Source organism: Pelodiscus sinensis, chromosome 8, assembly GCF_052426305.1.
Source record: "Pelodiscus sinensis isolate ZL-2025 chromosome 8, ASM5242630v1, whole genome shotgun sequence".
NCBI classification, from domain to species: Eukaryota; Metazoa; Chordata; order Testudines; family Trionychidae; genus Pelodiscus; species Pelodiscus sinensis.
This window is the reverse complement of record NC_143059.1, coordinates 27844782-27862278: the sequence shown is the minus strand read 5'-3', so window position 1 is coordinate 27862278 and position 17497 is coordinate 27844782. Positions and strand designations below refer to the sequence as shown.

At 40.1% G+C, this 17497-nt stretch overlaps 1 protein-coding gene across 1 annotated transcript; it reads right to left on the bottom strand.

Moving 5' to 3' along the window:
• Positions 1 to 2030: 2030 nt before the first annotated feature.
• SRGN (serglycin) lies at positions 2031 to 7403 on the bottom strand. The gene is made up of 3 exons (XM_006125245.5): positions 7248 to 7403; positions 4922 to 5069; positions 2031 to 2882 (listed from the first exon to the last, which is right to left on the bottom strand). The coding sequence occupies exons 1-3, from the start codon at positions 7336 to 7338 to the stop codon at positions 2678 to 2680; spliced, it is 444 nt and encodes a 147-aa protein (XP_006125307.1). The 5' UTR covers positions 7339 to 7403; the 3' UTR covers positions 2031 to 2677.
• Between the last annotated feature and the right edge of the window lie 10094 nt (positions 7404 to 17497).

The following is a 17497-nucleotide window of genomic DNA, read 5'->3' as shown; positions in this document are numbered from 1 at the left end:
TGGTACATGAGACATTTTGTTTACCATTGCCCATTAGCAGGGTTGCTGGATTCTAGGTACATAAGAACAGTTAGCAAAACTACCCTATCCCATGAGATCTTTTTGGTTAGGACAATCTTGTGGCCCAGTGATATGATAGCAGGCCACTCATGTAACCCATTCAGTAGCCTAGTTTGCCCATCACTGCACTAGATAGTCTCAGGACATTCAGATCTCAGTCAATGCTTCCATCAGAAAAATGGTAGAGCTTACAACAACAATACCAAAGAAAAACATCCAACAGTACTACTTGAAACATCAGAAGTAGATGGAGAAACCTAATGTATTGTACTAACTGCGAAGGTAATCTTTAACTGTTGAGAATCATTGTTTATATTAAAAGTACATCTGGAATTATGAACTCTTTGTTATAGTCACACTACCAATCTATTTTCCAGTCCATGTTTTGGAACAAATACTTAGATGACCAACACGTTGGGTATTTGAAAGTTTAGCTTGTTAAAATGTAGGCTTGTAGTTTCAGCACCAGATGGCACTGTTACTTGGTATACGCAGTTATCTTCTGTGTGCTTTGCTATCATTGGTCTCAAATTTAGGGTTGCCAGATGGTTTCAATAAAAATACCGGACACACTTGGCATTATATCACAATCGACATTACATCTTATTTAGAAAATACCAGACATTTATATTTTCTCAATTTGTTTCCCAAACAGAAAGCTCAAATACTGGACTATCCAGTTCAAAACCAGACACCTGGCAACCCTAGTCTCAATCCTGCAAGCTGCTGAGGACTCTAGCCACAATCCAGCAAAGCACCTAACCTCATGCTGAGCTTCAAGCACAAGTAGTTCTATTGACTTGAACTACTCGCACAGTTAAGTGGTTTGCTGGGTTAGGTCCTTTGAATGAAGCAGTTATTTCCAGTACAGTGTTTCTCAAAGTGGACCGTGAACCCACTCTGAGAAAGCTGTTACCAGGCCACTCTGTTTTGTTTACTTACCAGCTCCACAGCTACAGAGCCTTGCAGCCCTCATTGGCTGCAGTTCGCCATTGGCAGCAAAGGGGAGCCACAGCTGTGTTTACTGTGCTCCAGTAAACTCAGTCAATATTACCATCATTATATTACTGCCTATAGAATTGTGCTTGATTTATATTTAAAAACAGAATATTGTGTACCTCCAATATTATTTCTGTGATAGAGAGATAGTTTTGGTTTTTTACATTTTATTTAAAAGGCAGTTGTTATCATGGGAGAATGGTGACACTTGTTCTGTAAACCTTCATGCAACCTGTTAAAATTTTATTAATAATTTTAACAGTTGTCTGTGTTACCAAGTACATTGTTCTTCCTTGTAGACCACAATATTGTTATCCCTTTCTTCTGAATAAATCTAGGACTAAGTTTTTAGACCACTGTCAGAAAAATCAGCATGTGAAAGGGATGGAAAAGTGACTGTGATGGGGCTGAGAGTTATTTCATATGAAATACTAAAGCATTCTCTTTCTATCAGAGTAGAAAAATCAAACATAAAAGCATTTGGGCAAACAATTGCAAGTATTTCCTAGTCAGCAGAGATAATGTCTCCATTACTTTCTAAAATTAATCCTGCTCCCTATGAATCAATGGCAAAATTAGCACTGACTTCATAATGAGTTGTGGGTGATCAGCAACTGGAGGAACTAGAAATTATTGTATTTTAAAATACATTTTAAATGATAATTTAAAATCTGGGAAACTTGTGGAAAGATCTTAAATCCTCAAAAATGGTGGATTTTCGGCAGCAATGGATTTAATATGCCTCTGATTACAACCTTTTCACAACTAGAATATTTTAGATTCTATTTTCAGAATGGCTACTAGAAACCAAAATTGTTTATTGTTCATTACTACCTATATTTTTGAATGCTCCAGCACTTAAAGAAAAAAACAGTATTTGGCTACATTGAAGTTTTAATAGAATTACAACTAATAGATGTAAATACAAGGAAAAATATTCAATCTGCAATTTAAAAATATAACAAGTGCAGTTGTTCTTTAACCACTTTTATTAATAGTAACATAGAAGGAATGTAGAAGGTACTATGATTCTTGGACCTACAGGGTCTGTCATTTCTACTAACAGGGAAAGCTAAAATCATATTATAATATTGTAAAAAGTCCAATTATTAAAATAACATTGTATTTGTTATTGTATAACATGGAATACAATTTATAATATCAAATAATTAATTTTACATATAAGCTTACTAGTACTTTATAGGGAAAAATTGTCTAGGGAGAGCAAAGAAAAAATTTGGGGGAGTTTACTTTTAGTTACATCAACTTTGTATGTGTCTGACTCCTGGATTGCTGCTTGAATACACATACCTAATTTCTTCCAGTCATTTTCTTTTCTATACTAATATTTGTCTCAAGTGAGACTATCGTGGAGCTTTTAAATTAAATTTCCCCATGATTTCAGAAATATTCTAAGCTTAGACATATACTGTACATATACATTTAGAGTGAGGTTGCATTTAACAAAGTTTTTTTTCAGCAAGGAAAAGCAATAAAGATTATAAAGGCGGTTTTTATAATGTTTATAAAACTGTTTGTCGTAAGACTATTCACTTAGTTATACAACATAGAAGAAGTATTGTAAATAAACTTCATGATAGAGATAAAGTCTTCTTTCTTACAGCATTAAATCTTCATTTGTTAGTTCCTGCTTCAACTCCTCTTTTTGAACAAAGCCAGAAGATGAAAAGTTAGGATATTCAACATTATAATCAATTCCTGATCCAGATTCTGGTTCTGTTTCAGGTATGTCATCAGTCCCAGATCCAGATTCCTCACCATAAAATTGGAAAATACCAGATTGCTCCTGAAATCTTTTCATCCTGAAATACACAAGAAAAATAACAATCAAAATTTATTCACAAGGACAAATGTGATTGTCCCATTCTGCTTAATATCCAATAGCTGATACTGAACTGCATTGTTTCTCAGAGACACAAGTTATGTGAAGTAATATCTGTTACTGCACCAACTTCTGTTGGTGAGAGAGACATGCCGTTTAGAGCTACACAGACCTCTTCTTCAGGTCTACGAAATAGACTGTCACAGCTAAATGCAAGGTCAAACAGATAGCATATGTGCTAACTATACTTAACTGAGAGACCATTGACCTCTAGTCATAAGACAAAAAGAGGGGTTATGGATAATAGATTGTTGTAAAAAGCCATGGATCCAGTGTCTTTATTAAGATCAGGAGTCTCAAACTCTCGGCCTGAGAACCATCACTGGCCAGAGTAGTTGCGTAATCTGCCCAGAAGTACCAGCAGGCTGGGGGGCGGTAGGGAGAACGTGCCCATTCCAGTCCCCCAAGCTCTGCCCCTTCCTGTTACCTACCCACCCTCTCCCCTCATGACATCCCATCCATTGAGGGAGTGGCCTCATAGATTTATAGGCAGGGCACAGCAGCAGCAATCAGGACCCCCTGCATTCTCCACTGTGGTGAGAGATGTAGGGAAGCAAAGGGAGTGCACTCGCTGACTGCACTCCACTTCTCTGTGGCTCCCACTGCCATGAGGAGTGCAGGAGGCCTGACCACTGCTGCCGCACCATGCCAGGCCCCTCCTGGATATCCCTGAGGCTGCTTCCTTGATGGACAGGGTACTATCGGGGAGAGAGGGCAGGGAGGTGGCAGGAACGGGCGGGGCTTGGAGTATGGAAACGGAGAGCCCCACCCCCAACCCACTAATACTCCTGGGCTGGATTGCACAACTGCTCTGACTGGAGATGGCCTGCGGGCTGGGAGTTTGAGACTCCTGATTAAGTTAATGATTTGTAGTGTCTAGAAAAATTATTATTTTAAGCTCCAAGATTCATCTTTAGAAAGTATTCTTGTGGTTTTCTCAGTGTGAAGCACCTTATATCCATTGCTTAAAGAGGTCACATTACTCAGGATTAACCAGGGTCCCCAAACCCTTACTAGCAGGTGAATTTAGATCAATAGAAGGAAATACCTTACACAGCTTGCAGTCAAATTGAGAACGGACTCCTCCAGGAGGTCAAATACCATCAATGAATTTTTTTAGAGAGAAATTTTCTGACCAACAACATTTATAATTATACAAGCTAAATAATGGCATTCAAGCCTCAAGCTTATGAACATATGCTGAAGTCAGGAAACAATATTTCCATTCCCGCACTGACATACATAAGCACAAGTGGCTAGTTTATTTGTGCCCTCTTTAGAAACATGAAGGATTTGTCACTCCATATGATGAGATACCAGAGTTAATGGGTATTTACCTGATTGGCTATGACAAATTCTGCTCAATATACTAATTTGTCTCCTTAGGCTTTAATGAAATATGATAATCATCCACATTAGTTTACTGTAATTTTCAAAATCAAGCCATGTTTGTACTATTACTTTTAAAAATTCAGACTCTTTCAACATGCAAAAGAAAATCAAATGCATAACGATAGATAGATAGATAGATAGATAGATAGATAGATAGATAGATAGATAGATAGATAGATAGATAGATAGATAGATAGATAGATAGATATTTAAAACCATAACAGGGTTCAAAAAAGAACTATATATGTTCACGGAGGATAGACCCATCAATGGCTATTAACCAGGCAGGTCAGAGATGAAATCCCATTCTCTGAGTGTCTCTAGCCTCTGTTTGCCAGAAGCTGGAAATGAACAGTGGGGGATAGATCACTTGGTTTCCAGTTCTTTTAAGCATCTGGCACTGGCCACTCTTGGAAGATAGATATTGGGCTAGATGGACCATTGGTCTGATCTACAATGGCAGTTTTTATGTATATTAGAAGTCAAAGATGTAAGCACTTTAGTTAGGAATACTGAAAGCTTATTGATGTCAACCACAAATATTGAGGGGTTAATTCATTTACTTACAGAAATGGATCAGCCTTGGGAGGGAGAATTCTGTTAGCTCCGCCTTCAGAAATTTCAAACAACGGTCCTTTTTCTTCAATGCAGTTAGCAGACAAGATGTCTGGTCTGCATCTTACCCTCTGGAATCTTGCTTTCTGCACTGGAACACCTGATCAAATTATTTGTACACTATTAGTATGAATGAATGCAGTCAATATTATGGACTATGTTAATTTATGAACTTCTGATTAGGAAACTGGCAGTTATAACTGTATGCATGTATTTAGTAATTGCCCAACCATAAACAATTCTGGCAAGATATTTTTTAATTAATCAGTAATATTCCTGTATTCCATATTACATCCATATGCGCACAGCTTCCAAACACTACAGAAATTCCATGTGAAACAGCTATATAAAGTTCGATGTCTCTCATGCCAAAAAGAGTAGATTTCCAAATTATACGGACAGGGATGAAAAAGACACACAGAGGCTGGAAAGGCACATAGCAATGTGCAAAGTATGGTTCTAATCTTATGAAGTGCCGAGCACACTATAGCTCCCAGGTGCCAGAGCTGGCGTGGAGACTGAGAGCCTTTCTGTGGATTTCCCTACCCTTCCGCAGATGCCGCAGAATGTCAAAGGTAACCAACCTCCCCAACAGAATTAAGAACCCTAACAGAGATTTCCTCCCTAACCTCCTGTGGGATCTCTACATTAATAATAAGGCTCTGTAGCATAGAGTGCAGTGTGTATTTATTGACTTGGAAAGTAGCTGCTGCAGATATTCACTAAACACTTTTCAGATGCTCTTTCACTTCCTCCCGTCCCCTCAGTGTCTAACCTACATTCACATCTAATTTTGAAAAAGCTTTTTTTAAAAAATTTAAGTTGCAAAATAAAAAATAAACCAACAAACAACTGTTTGAAACCAAAATTTTCATTCTTCTTTTGCTGTCATTAACTAATCGCATCTGAATCCTCATGTTATATTCTCCTTCTCTGGGTATTTCAATCTAATTTCGTTTTATTCTTTGAAAATGTCTCTTCTTGGTAACTACAGTCCCTTGTAACATTGTCTATTACCACGTTGTACTGAATCACTCTTCCAAGGTACAATGTAACTCTCCAAGCACATTCTTTCCTCCAGTGGGTTAAAACCTGTTCCGACACTGATACACACATTTCTTCTACAGGAGACAGAAAGTGCTTGGAGAGTTACTTATAACAATTATTTCACATCTCTCTCAGAGTCTTTTCTTTTAATTGTTATTCTATTTGTATATTATTAAAAATAAAGTCTGTGTATAATAAATGTAGAAAGTACCATGCCTTTTGTGTGCATAAAAGTCAGGTAATAATCAACCAAAGAAAATAATATTTAGGATGGAAACACCAGTAGGTATCTAATTAATGCAGATAACTGTGATAATATCTCTACAGGAAATACACGTATATAGCTTGAAAACTAGATGTCTCTAATAAGTCCAGGATGTCTGTGTCATTGTGAACCAACGTTTCCTTTTAGCTGTTATAGTGCATGGTGTTGTAATTCTTGCTGTATTGAATAAAACCCTTAACTTCCCCATACTTACACAAATGTCCTATTTCCCCATGAAAAAAATGAATCTATAATATGAGAAATATGCATCTTCTCAAATATTTTCTTAACTGTTAAGATCTTACATTCAACAATCTGTTATAATCCCAAAACAAACACATTAATGTCAATACATTGAAAGGGTATAAATGAGAGCAAAATTGGGCACCATAGCTGCTTTTACAAAGTAACTTTCTGTAATTTTACATATTATCTATAGGTGATTTATCAGCCTTATTGTTGATTGAAACAACTCCAATAAAGGTCTACTTGAAGTCCTTACTTCCTGAAATGTAGATCCATTTTAGATTGCTGTATTTCAGACTCAGTTGAATGAAAAAATCTGTAAATTACTCAGATAATAGCACGATGTTGATGTATTTCACCCACTACAAAAACAGTTGGCTAAGAAATTCATATAGATAGAACTTCGATAACTTTTTATAGCCATCAATTACATCATTTTTATAAAATAAATTCTAATACTAACTACACATAACATCTACATAAGAAGGACAGAAAAGATCCACTTGCCAAAGGCAGTTTTATCACAATTTGCATGATACAAAAAGTTATGCTGATGGAAAATTTAACAAAAAAAAATCATTTTATAAAAAGTAGGTTTTATTATTTCTACTTTAAGGTCAATTGTCAGAATTCTTCTTTAAAATCAACAGTACCTTACTTGGCCTATACTACATAGTTTAGAAAGAGGATTATAGAAATAACAACCATTCACTGTTTTACCTTGTGCTGAGTATCCCATAAAGAGGATTATACAAACAGCCAGGAAAATCCTCCCATTACGTCTCACAAGAGTCTGCATTTTGGCTTGCATTCCTCCACACTCTGCCACTCTTCACTACAGCTTCACACTTAGGAAATAAAACGAGGGGCAATGAGATAGACTTTTAGAAAAGGTTTCCAAAACCTCAAACCCAGCCCATATCCTGCGTCACAACTTCCTGATTGAACTGAAGCATCTACAATAAAAAACTAGAGTCTTGTTATGTGGTTCTTACTCAGACAAAAATCACCACTGACTTCAAGAGACGTTTTTCCTGAGTTACTGAGGTCCCAGTAAGCACCATAATAAAAAAGTTACTTCAGCGATTAGAAATGAGAGGCCAGAAATATGTGACACAATCCAGCCTGCCTATAGACTTTCCCCAAAGCATATAGTATCTGCAGACATGTCAGCCGCCAGAGGTCTACTGAAAATTTGTCACTCCTAATTAAAAACCAGGTAGCAATCTGTTGATATCCCAAACTTTCAGGCAAGTAGGCAACTGTAGTGCTGCATTGGCAACAGAAGTAAATTTCCCCTTTCTAAAGCAAGCCATAAGCATATTATTTGTAGCATAATCAGTGTGAAACTTGAAGCTTACAGAGCTTGTGAAACTCTCACTTTGCAAAAATTCTTAAATTCAGGATTTGTATTCCAACTGTTTTTTTATTTCTTGAAGGGTGAAAACCTGGACCTACTTAATAGGAATGAGGAGAATTTTTTCTGAATATTTAGGAGAAATTCCACTTGATTCCCCAGGGGTCCAGCTAGGTTTTAGAACAATATGTCACAATTCCAAAATAACTGCACCTTTGACCCATGCATGACTTCTTTGAGGGCATCTTGTTTAGTTCTCATATCTCTAGCTTTCACCTTTCTGGAAATGGATCCCACAATGCCCTTTCTCCAGACTGGGGATTTATACTGCAGATTCCTGTAATTCATTGTGATTCTCTTAGGCCATCTCACTATAGGTCAGCACCTAGGGTGTGTCTAAACTACATGACTCCGTCGATGGAGCCATGTAGATTAGGCTGATCGGCAGAGGGAAATGAAGCCGCAATTTAAATAATCGCAGCTTCATTTACATTTAAATGGCTGCCGCACTGAGCCGACAAACAGCTGATCAGCTGTTTGTCGGCTCAGCGCGCTAGTCTGGACGCTCCCGCACCGACCTGAAAGCCCTTTATCGACCTCCCCGTTATGCCTCGTACGATGAGGTTTACCGGGGAGGTCGATAAAGGGCTTTCATGTCGACAGAGGAGCGTCCAGATTAGCGTGCTGAGCCGACAAACAACTGATCAGCTGTTTGTCGGCTCAGCGCGGCAGCCATTTAAATTTAAATGAAGCCACGATTATTTAAATCGAGGCTTCATTTCTCTTTTCCGAACAAAGAAATCTACATGGCTCTGTCGATGGAGCCATGTAGTCTAGACGTACCCTTGCAGTCCTGTTCTCTCAGTAGCAATAACAGAGTTAACCAATGCCCATCAAGCTTTCATAAGGCAAAGTGCTTTTGTTCTGATTAAATAGCATTACAGAGAAAATATATAATAAAAATAAACAGTTTATTTGCAGATCAAATTTACCAGGCAGTCAGCTATCTTCCATATGGTGACTCAGATAAAATTAAAGTGCTTCAGGCACTTTCAACATGGCCTGAACTGTTTCATGACAATTGCCAGATAAGAACAACCTCCTTATACAGTTTACAGTTCTTTGTTTGCCAGGCCTTTTCAACAGGACAAATTGATATATGTGCTATCTCCTCTGGGTATGAAACTTCCACATACTTGTTACTTGCATTAAAATTTGCATTATTTCCTGCCCCCTTGCCCAGTGATTTTAATTGGTGAATTTCATTTGGAACCATTTGTCTCACCCATTGACCTAGAAATACAATCACTAGCATAAAGATACATATAACATACAAAGGTAATGAAATAGTCTGTGAATATTCTCAGGTATCCATAGCATTTGTCACATCTCAATGTAAAAGTCTTTGAATATTCTGTGTTTCCAATGTATTGCATCTATCACACAGAAATATGAGTATTAACAAAAATCACATTTACTCAAGATACAAGTTTTGCAGGTTGGGCCTATCCTTTTAACCTTCTCTGGTAATGTTGAGGCTTACTTCAAAGATTAACATATTTTACATTACATTCTGGATTCCTTACAAATGGGACCATTTTAATAATGTTTCCTTTCACAAATACTTTGATTCACAAGTGACATAACTAAGGCTGGCATAAACAATGACGTGCTTGACACATTCTTTCATCACAGTAATGCCAATATACAGGAGAATGCACACGGGAAGATAAGAAGGGGCCTGGGTCCTACCACTAACTAGCAGGGACACAGAACTCCTCCAGCCCCAGTTCTGCAGCCCTGGGACCTTGTCAGGATACAGAACCTGCCAGTATAGTTATAGTGGAAAAAGCTATACTGAAAAAACTTCCCATGTGGGTAAGGCCTTTGTTCTTTCCAAAGGGAGGAGTCTCTTTCACGTATCTGAAGGAGATTTTAGGGCATACTTACACTACAACATTTACTGAAGTGCAGCTGCCCCAGTGCAGCTGTGCTGCTGTCCGCTCTCTGGTGCAGCCACTCTAAGCTGAAAGGAGAGAGCTCTCCCATTGATTTAACGTCTTAAGCTCCTGCAGGCACCAGCACTTATGTTGGTGTAACTGAAATCACTCAGGTAGGTGATCTATTTATCCCCCAAGTGACTTAGGTTATGTCAACATAAGCTGTAGTATAGACATAGCCTTAGTCTTCCTGTGGTATTTCCTACTGAAGACATGCCTCAGAATCCTGCTACAAAAACAATTCACTGGAGCTAGAGACTTGACAGTACTTTTTCAAAAAGAGGGCAAACCCTGAAAGGATTTCAGTATAGCTTAGCTCTCAGCCTATTGTACTCCAGCACTACCATCAATGCTGCTGAAGAACACAGAAACAGGGTGCATCTCAGGGTGCCAAATAAGATCACATTTTGTGGACTCAAAACTGACTGCCCCAGTGTCCATCCTTATTTTATCAATTGCTTTATATTTCTCATTAAAGTTACATTCCTAATATCTTTGAATTGGAAAAGTAAAATAAATCTATCTACACACACACGGTAAGGCTTTCCATTATAGAAGCCAGCAAAGTGGACCTCTGACCCATTAGATGAGTGGAGTTCTTTTCAGAGGACAACTTGTACCTTTTTTCAGTGCCACATTTCAGACCAGAGTGTTTATAAGTTGCTGCTTGCTTTCATAAGGGAACAACAGTGAAAGCACAAGAGAGTTCAATGGAAGAGGAGGGCAGATATTTCATTAATAATCACAATTTCATTTTTGTATGAAATTCAGTGTGATCTTCACCTGAATGCCACAAGCCTATTTCTTAAGTCCTACAGTAACAATAAACAACCTGCATGCCCTTGCAATTTCTGGAAGACAACAGATTGTAGAGGCTTCCTTACTCTTCTGAAATTTTGCATAGATTTAAGAAGTCAGAAGCCAGAAATGAGAAAAGCAATGAGTAAAAGGAGATATCTGAGTGATAACTAGCAAACAACTTAGAAGGAAAAATCTTAAAGAAAAACTTGAAGGACTCAGATTTAACATTAAGAGTCAACAAAAACCTGAAAGGGGCAGTAAAGAAAAACTCACATCTATAACAGATCCTGTTTGCAGGAGTGGAATCTAAATTCACAAACTGAGGAGTCTTGTTAGAGGCCTGTTGAAATTTTCCCTATCCATACTCTCCAAATATCTAATAAGTGTTTTTTTCTGGATAAATACACACTGTACCCTCTTAGACTTGATCCCTGATAATAGGTGTTAAAAGAGTTCATTGTACTTTAAAATATATTATTAATTTTCTGCATAAATAAATTATAGGTTTCCTAGAACATGGGAATCACTAAAAGGTGTTGATCAACACAATATGGACTATGAAAGCAATGATTAGGACAAAAGCACTAAAATGCATAAGCGCTATCTACAGTATCCACCTTCCATTTTCATGGAACTGAACTGAAAACCACCATAACTTTAGTAGCTTCTGATGCAGAGTTATTTTCACTATGAACCTATGTAACCCATACAGGCGTAACATATTTTGACCTAGTATTATTTACTGCAATTGAATTACTTGATCAGCTTTCTAATTGAGGTAGTGAATTTAGGACACAATTCCACATTGCTGAAGTTTGTCTACATGTGAAGTTGCACTAGTTTAATTAAACTTCTGAAACCCCTTGTGTGGACATATGTACAGAAGTTTAAAACTGAATTCTCCATTTAGCTTGTCCTGTTCTTAAATCTATTTATGAGCATCCACACATGAAGTTGCATCACGTTAGCTCCCATGCAGAAGAATCAAGCCCAAGATTTCTGTTCCATATAATTGTACCAGTTTCAAGTTGCAAAGATACTTGTCAATAGCCACATCATTTTAATGATTCCATGAGTAAAAGTGAGCTTAACTAATTTACTTTACTCTCCACCCCCCCAACCCCCACCTCCCCAGTAAACCTCTGCATATAGACAAAAACTGTGTGTGTGTCAGGTTTCAGATTCACATTTTAACTCTGACTTTTTTAGTAGTGGGAAAAAACCAGATCCAAAGTTATTGCAATACAGGCAGTCCCCGGGTTACGTACAAGATAGGGACTGTAGGTTTGTTCTTAAGTTGAATTTGTATGTAAGTCGGAACTGGTACATATTGTAGGGGAAACTCTAGCCAAACATTTCTCCAGAGTTCAGTTTTATTCTCCCACACCTCACTTCCCTCAGTCCTTTATTCTCAAGCTGAGGTGTCTGCTGAGGAAAGCCACTCTGCGTCTCCCTGGTCTGCTGGGGGGGCGCTAGCTTCACATCTCCCTGGTCTGCTGGGGGGAAGCAGCTAGTGCAGGGTTGCCGCACCCCATTTGTAAGTAGGGATTTGATGTAAGTCGGATCCATGTAACCTGGGGACTGCCTGTACTCTATTTAATAACACTCTTAGGGCATATCTACACAGCAGGCCTTAACTCAAAATTGGGAGCATCTACACAGCACTTATTTCGAAATAGAGCACTCTTCCTCCAACTTCTCTTACTCCTCATATAATGAGGGTTACAGGAGTCGAAGTAAGAAGTCCTATGCACCATTCAAAGATGTCAACCACAGTCTCATCTACAGTTCCATTTGTTTTAGTTTGTATCCTACTCTTCTGTTAGGGAACTTCTGAAAATGTACAAAGGCTGTTGATGTGAATCACACATCAAGAAGCTGACCACATTTGGCCGTTATTCTTACTACCGCATGTGCTACTTCCTATTTTTAACATTAACTATTTTTTTAAGTTGTGATCATCATCAGTAGGAAACAAAGAAAATATACACTGAAATGTTATCAGCTTTAACCTCCTCTAGGTCACAGAAATTTTTCTGACAATAACATCAACTTTCCACTGATCATGGGAAAATATTATAGCATGTGAAACTCCACAGGAATATCTTACATAGAATCTATATAATGGTGAATAAGACCCTCCATACAAGCTTAGACATACTTGCTCAGTGCCTTGCCCACCTTTGTGCTGAAACTCCTCCAACTTCAAGTATTACCAAGATTCAGGGCACTTGTTGACCAAAACCACATGTTCACCCATAAAATGCATTAACTCCTTCTCCTCTTCTTCTCTTTAAGGTTTGTTTTGGTTTTCTGAGCAAGCCACAGGATATGAAAGTCATTTAGTGGTGGGTGGAACCCATAAAAAATAATTCTAGAGAGGGATCCAGTCACCTATTCATTCCAGCAGCACAAAGTAGCTATAAAGCTGGTATTTTTGGCCATTTGGGAACATTTGAATGTTTTGCTTTCTTACCCATTCCCCCATCTCCGCTGAGAACCAGAAGAACTAAGTATAAGTATTTAACAACTATTAACATAAAAAGGAGAGGTACTTGCATTACATTTCCCATACCCCGGGCCAATTCTCCACTGTCTTGCACTTCCCACAGTAATTTATACCTGAATAATGTAGACTCACTGGTGAAGTGTGGCATCCATGCAGCATGCAATGGACTGAAAACCTGAGTTTTAAGCCATTCTTGCACCATCCCACACCAATTTATGCTCAACTTATACACTCCAGGATCTAGCCTAATAAGCACCCAGAGTGTAAACAAAATACCATTGTTAGTAGCCTTTTCTCTACTAGAGAAATTTGACTTGCTAATCACTGTGTGGTCCCCTTATCAGAGTGGTACTACATCTCCCAATGCTCCCAACAGGCAGGATAATCATTGTTTGGATTGGATTCCCTTTGAGCATGGCTGACCACTACTGTCTCATCCATCTACTCTAGTGGGAGCAGAGATCACTGGTACAATAGCTAATGGTGCAAATGGACCTCCAGGGCCACCCCACCAGCACTGATCATTTATTATTAGGTCACCTGTCCAGTCTACTTTCTGTACACTACACACAGGAGCCAACTTGGCTGGAAGATGGATTCATACAAATAGTGCTTATTACATACAGTGAAGCTGAGGCTATGTCTAGACTGCAGGCTTCTTTTGGAAGTAGCTTTTCCAGAAGAGATTTTCTGAAAAAAATTCTTCTGGAAGAGAGCGTCTACACAGCAAAAGCACATTGAAAACACAATATACTTTTTCAAAAGATAGCATCCAGACTGAATCTCGCATTTAAGCCGTGATTACTATGTACCAGGGCACCTGTGCTTTTTCCTCTTTTCTCTGCTTTTGAAAGAACTCCCTCTTCCCCGTCCACACACACCTTTTTCTGAAAGAGCTCTTTCGGAAAAAGGCTTCTTCCTTGTAGAATGAGGATTACCAATGTCCGAAAAACCTCTCTGTTCTTTTGATTTACTTTTGAAAGAACATGATTGCAGTGTGGACGTTTCTCAAGTTTTGTTGGAAAAATAGCTGTTTTTCCAACAAAACTCTGTAGGGTAGACATACCCTGAGGCGCATACTGTTTTCACAGCAATCAACTTCATCTTTGACCTGTTCAGCTTACTCTGACTCTGTTATTTGCTTATCTCATATGAAAGTACTGCCAACTAGCCTGAAGCCAGTGTTCAAGTGCTAGTAGCTCTCAGAGGGGAAGAGAGGCTCTAGGACCAAATGAACTTTGTCATTCATGACAAATGTTATAACCAGGTGCCTAAGTGATTGGTCAAGATGGGGTATAACTTGAAGTAGAACCCAGAGTCCTGAAAAGATAATGGGAATATATAAGACAAGGGACAGCAGTAGGAGGTCTAGGTCTTGTTAAAAAATGTCCCTCTTTCATAATGAACTGGTGCAAATGCTTGTAACTCTTGACTGAGTGCAGGCAGATTGTTCAGTACAGTGGGTAAGGCCAGTTGTGTGAACCCTGCAGACCAGCAGAACAAGGAAGTGGACCAGAAATTTCTGGAGATATTGCTAGATTTCACTACCTGTTTGAGAGAGAGTAAAAATCCAGGGACCAGAAATAACAGCAGAGATGGCTGAGGAGAAGGAAGTAGCAGCTGACAAGAGGTGGAGTACAGCAGGTATTCAGGTTTTTATTGTCAGATATACCACACACAGTCTGATTTTGCAAGCAAAGGGCTGTGGAATTTTCCAGGTTCCTGCAAATGCTAATATTAAAAAAAAAATGAAATGGTATAAGATACCCGTGAGAGAATTGTCACTAACTTCTCTCTCATTTCAGACTTTCAGATAAATCAAGTCTGATAGCAGATAGGAAAAGCTAATACCCATATGATTAAAATATTAAAGCTGCTAATCAGCAAAAAGAAAGACTGTTTCCTGTTTAGATGAGCAATCACACAAAACCTACATGACCCACACTTCAAACTCTACATTATCTGATGAGTAAAGGCCCTGTGCTATTGGGGGGCCATTTATTCCACTCTCTAAACAAGGCACAGAAGCTTCATTGTTTGCCATTTTTTAAATTACTGTAGCAAAATATTAGAGAATATGTTGAAGGAAACACTCTTGCATTTCCAGGGAGATAGAAACTGGGAGCTGTAAATCACCCATTAGAATGGATTGTCTGTTATAGTAAAGGGGCCAGACAAAGGAGTTGTACAACAGGTGGAAATCACTGTTTAAAAGAAATTAAAGGATTTTATATGATAAAATATTATCACTTAGCCCTGGTCTACACTAGGGCTTTATTTCAAAATAGAACACCCCCCCCCCCCAGTCAAATTCATGAGTGGAGTGTCCTCACTACCAACCTCATTATTTCAAAATAACGGGCTGCTTATTTTGAAATCTGTACTCTTGCTTTTCTCGAGAAATAACGCTAAATTCAGAACAGTTATTTTGAAATAGCATTAGTGGGGATATGCCGGTGCCGCTGTTTTGAAATAATTGGCCTCCGGAGGCCGCTCACAACTGCAGCTCTGACTGCTCTGGCCACACCTGGCATCTCCACTGCTCCCCTTCTCCTGCAGAGCTTAAAAGTCCCAGGAGCAGGAGAAAGGCTTTTCGCACGTAACCAGCTTTGAAAACCCTGTGTGAGACACCACCACCTGAGGCAGGCATGAGTGACCCCAACGCTCCCTTGAACCCTTCCACGACTGCCAGAACTTCTGCTGCGTCCTCTGCAGCCACTGCCCAGCCTGGACTAGAATGGAGATCCTACCTCGTCGAGGTCTAGGGGGAGGAGACCAGCCTCCTGGATCTCCGAACTAGGAAAAGGAACTCCAACATATATGGCAGAATCCCCGCCAGCCTGGCTGAGAGAGGACCCTGGGCCAGAACTGAGTGAAAATAAAAGCTTCAACAGGCCTACCACAAGGTCAGGAACTGTAGCAGATGCTCTGGGGTGGCACCACACACCTGCCACTATTATGATCAGCTCAATGCCATCCTGGGAAAGAGGCCAGTCACTTCCCCCACTGTTGTCATCAAGTCTGGCCAGGACACGCTCAGCGTCAGCCTGCAGGAGGGCAGGATTGTGCAGGAGGAAGAGGATGAGGAGTCCAGCCAAGTTACCATGCCCACCTGCCAGGACCTACTCCTGATTCTGGAGCTAGTTCCCCCTCCCAGGCTGTTTCCCAGTCTTTGGAGGAACCCGGGAAGGGCACTTCAGGTGAGTTCTAAAACTTTCTCTATCTACACAGAGGGACAGGCGACAGGCTGTGAAGGGCTGCACACTCCTCTCTCAGCTTATTCAGCCTGGGAGATTCACATATCAGCCTGTTCACGTGTGTGCACGAGTGCCAGTCCAGAGTACTGAGCCACCTCCCACCCCCTTGCTTCTCCTCCTAGGCGCCCCAGTGTCCACTGGGGCCCCAGAACACTGGGCAGTGGGAACTCTAGGGCAGCTGAAGTCTCCAGGCCACCTGAAGGCAGGTGCCATTCCCAGCCCCAGCCCTGAGCTCCCTTCCCCCATTCCAGGTTCTTTCCCCAGTTCCTCCCTTGTCATATATCCCCCAGATAAACAGACAGAGTTGTTTTTTCCAAACAAAAAAGCTTTTTTATTTGCTCTGGAGGGGAAGGGAGAGTGGGGGGAAGAGAGGGATGGGGATGAAAGACATACACAGGGAATGCAGGACCCCCTTGTGCAGAGGCACGGTGGACAGTCTTATAACTGGCCTTGAATGAAACTTCTCCTTCAAGGCCTCTTTGATAAGCACAGCATCTTGCTGTGCTCTCCTGATGGCACTGGTGTCTGGGTGCTCAAATTCCCTGGCCAAATGTTCAGCCTTAGCTCCCCACCCTGGCAGAAACATCTCTCCCTTGCTTTCACAAAGCTTGTGGAGCACACAGCAGGCCGCCACCATGAAGAGGATATGGACCTGCTGAGGTCCAGGCAGGTAAGAAGACTCCTGAACCCCCCTTTTAGATGGCTGAGCACACATTCAACAACAACGCAGCACCTGCACATCCTAGCATTGAATGGCTCCTTGGTGGGGTCCAGGCTGCCCGTGCAGAACTTCATGAGCTAAGGGAGCAAGGGGTGTCACCCAGGATTACAATGGGCATGTCCGCCTCCCTGACTCCGATGGTGCAGTCGGAGAAAAGAGAACCAGCATATATCTTCTGGAACAGGCAGGAGTTCCGGAAGATTTGGGCATCATGCACCTTTCCCGATCAGTCCACATTGATGTTGGTGAACCATCCCTTGTGATCCATGAGGGCCTGCAGCACCACGGAGAGGTATTCATTCCTGTTCATAGTGTCTAAGGCCCA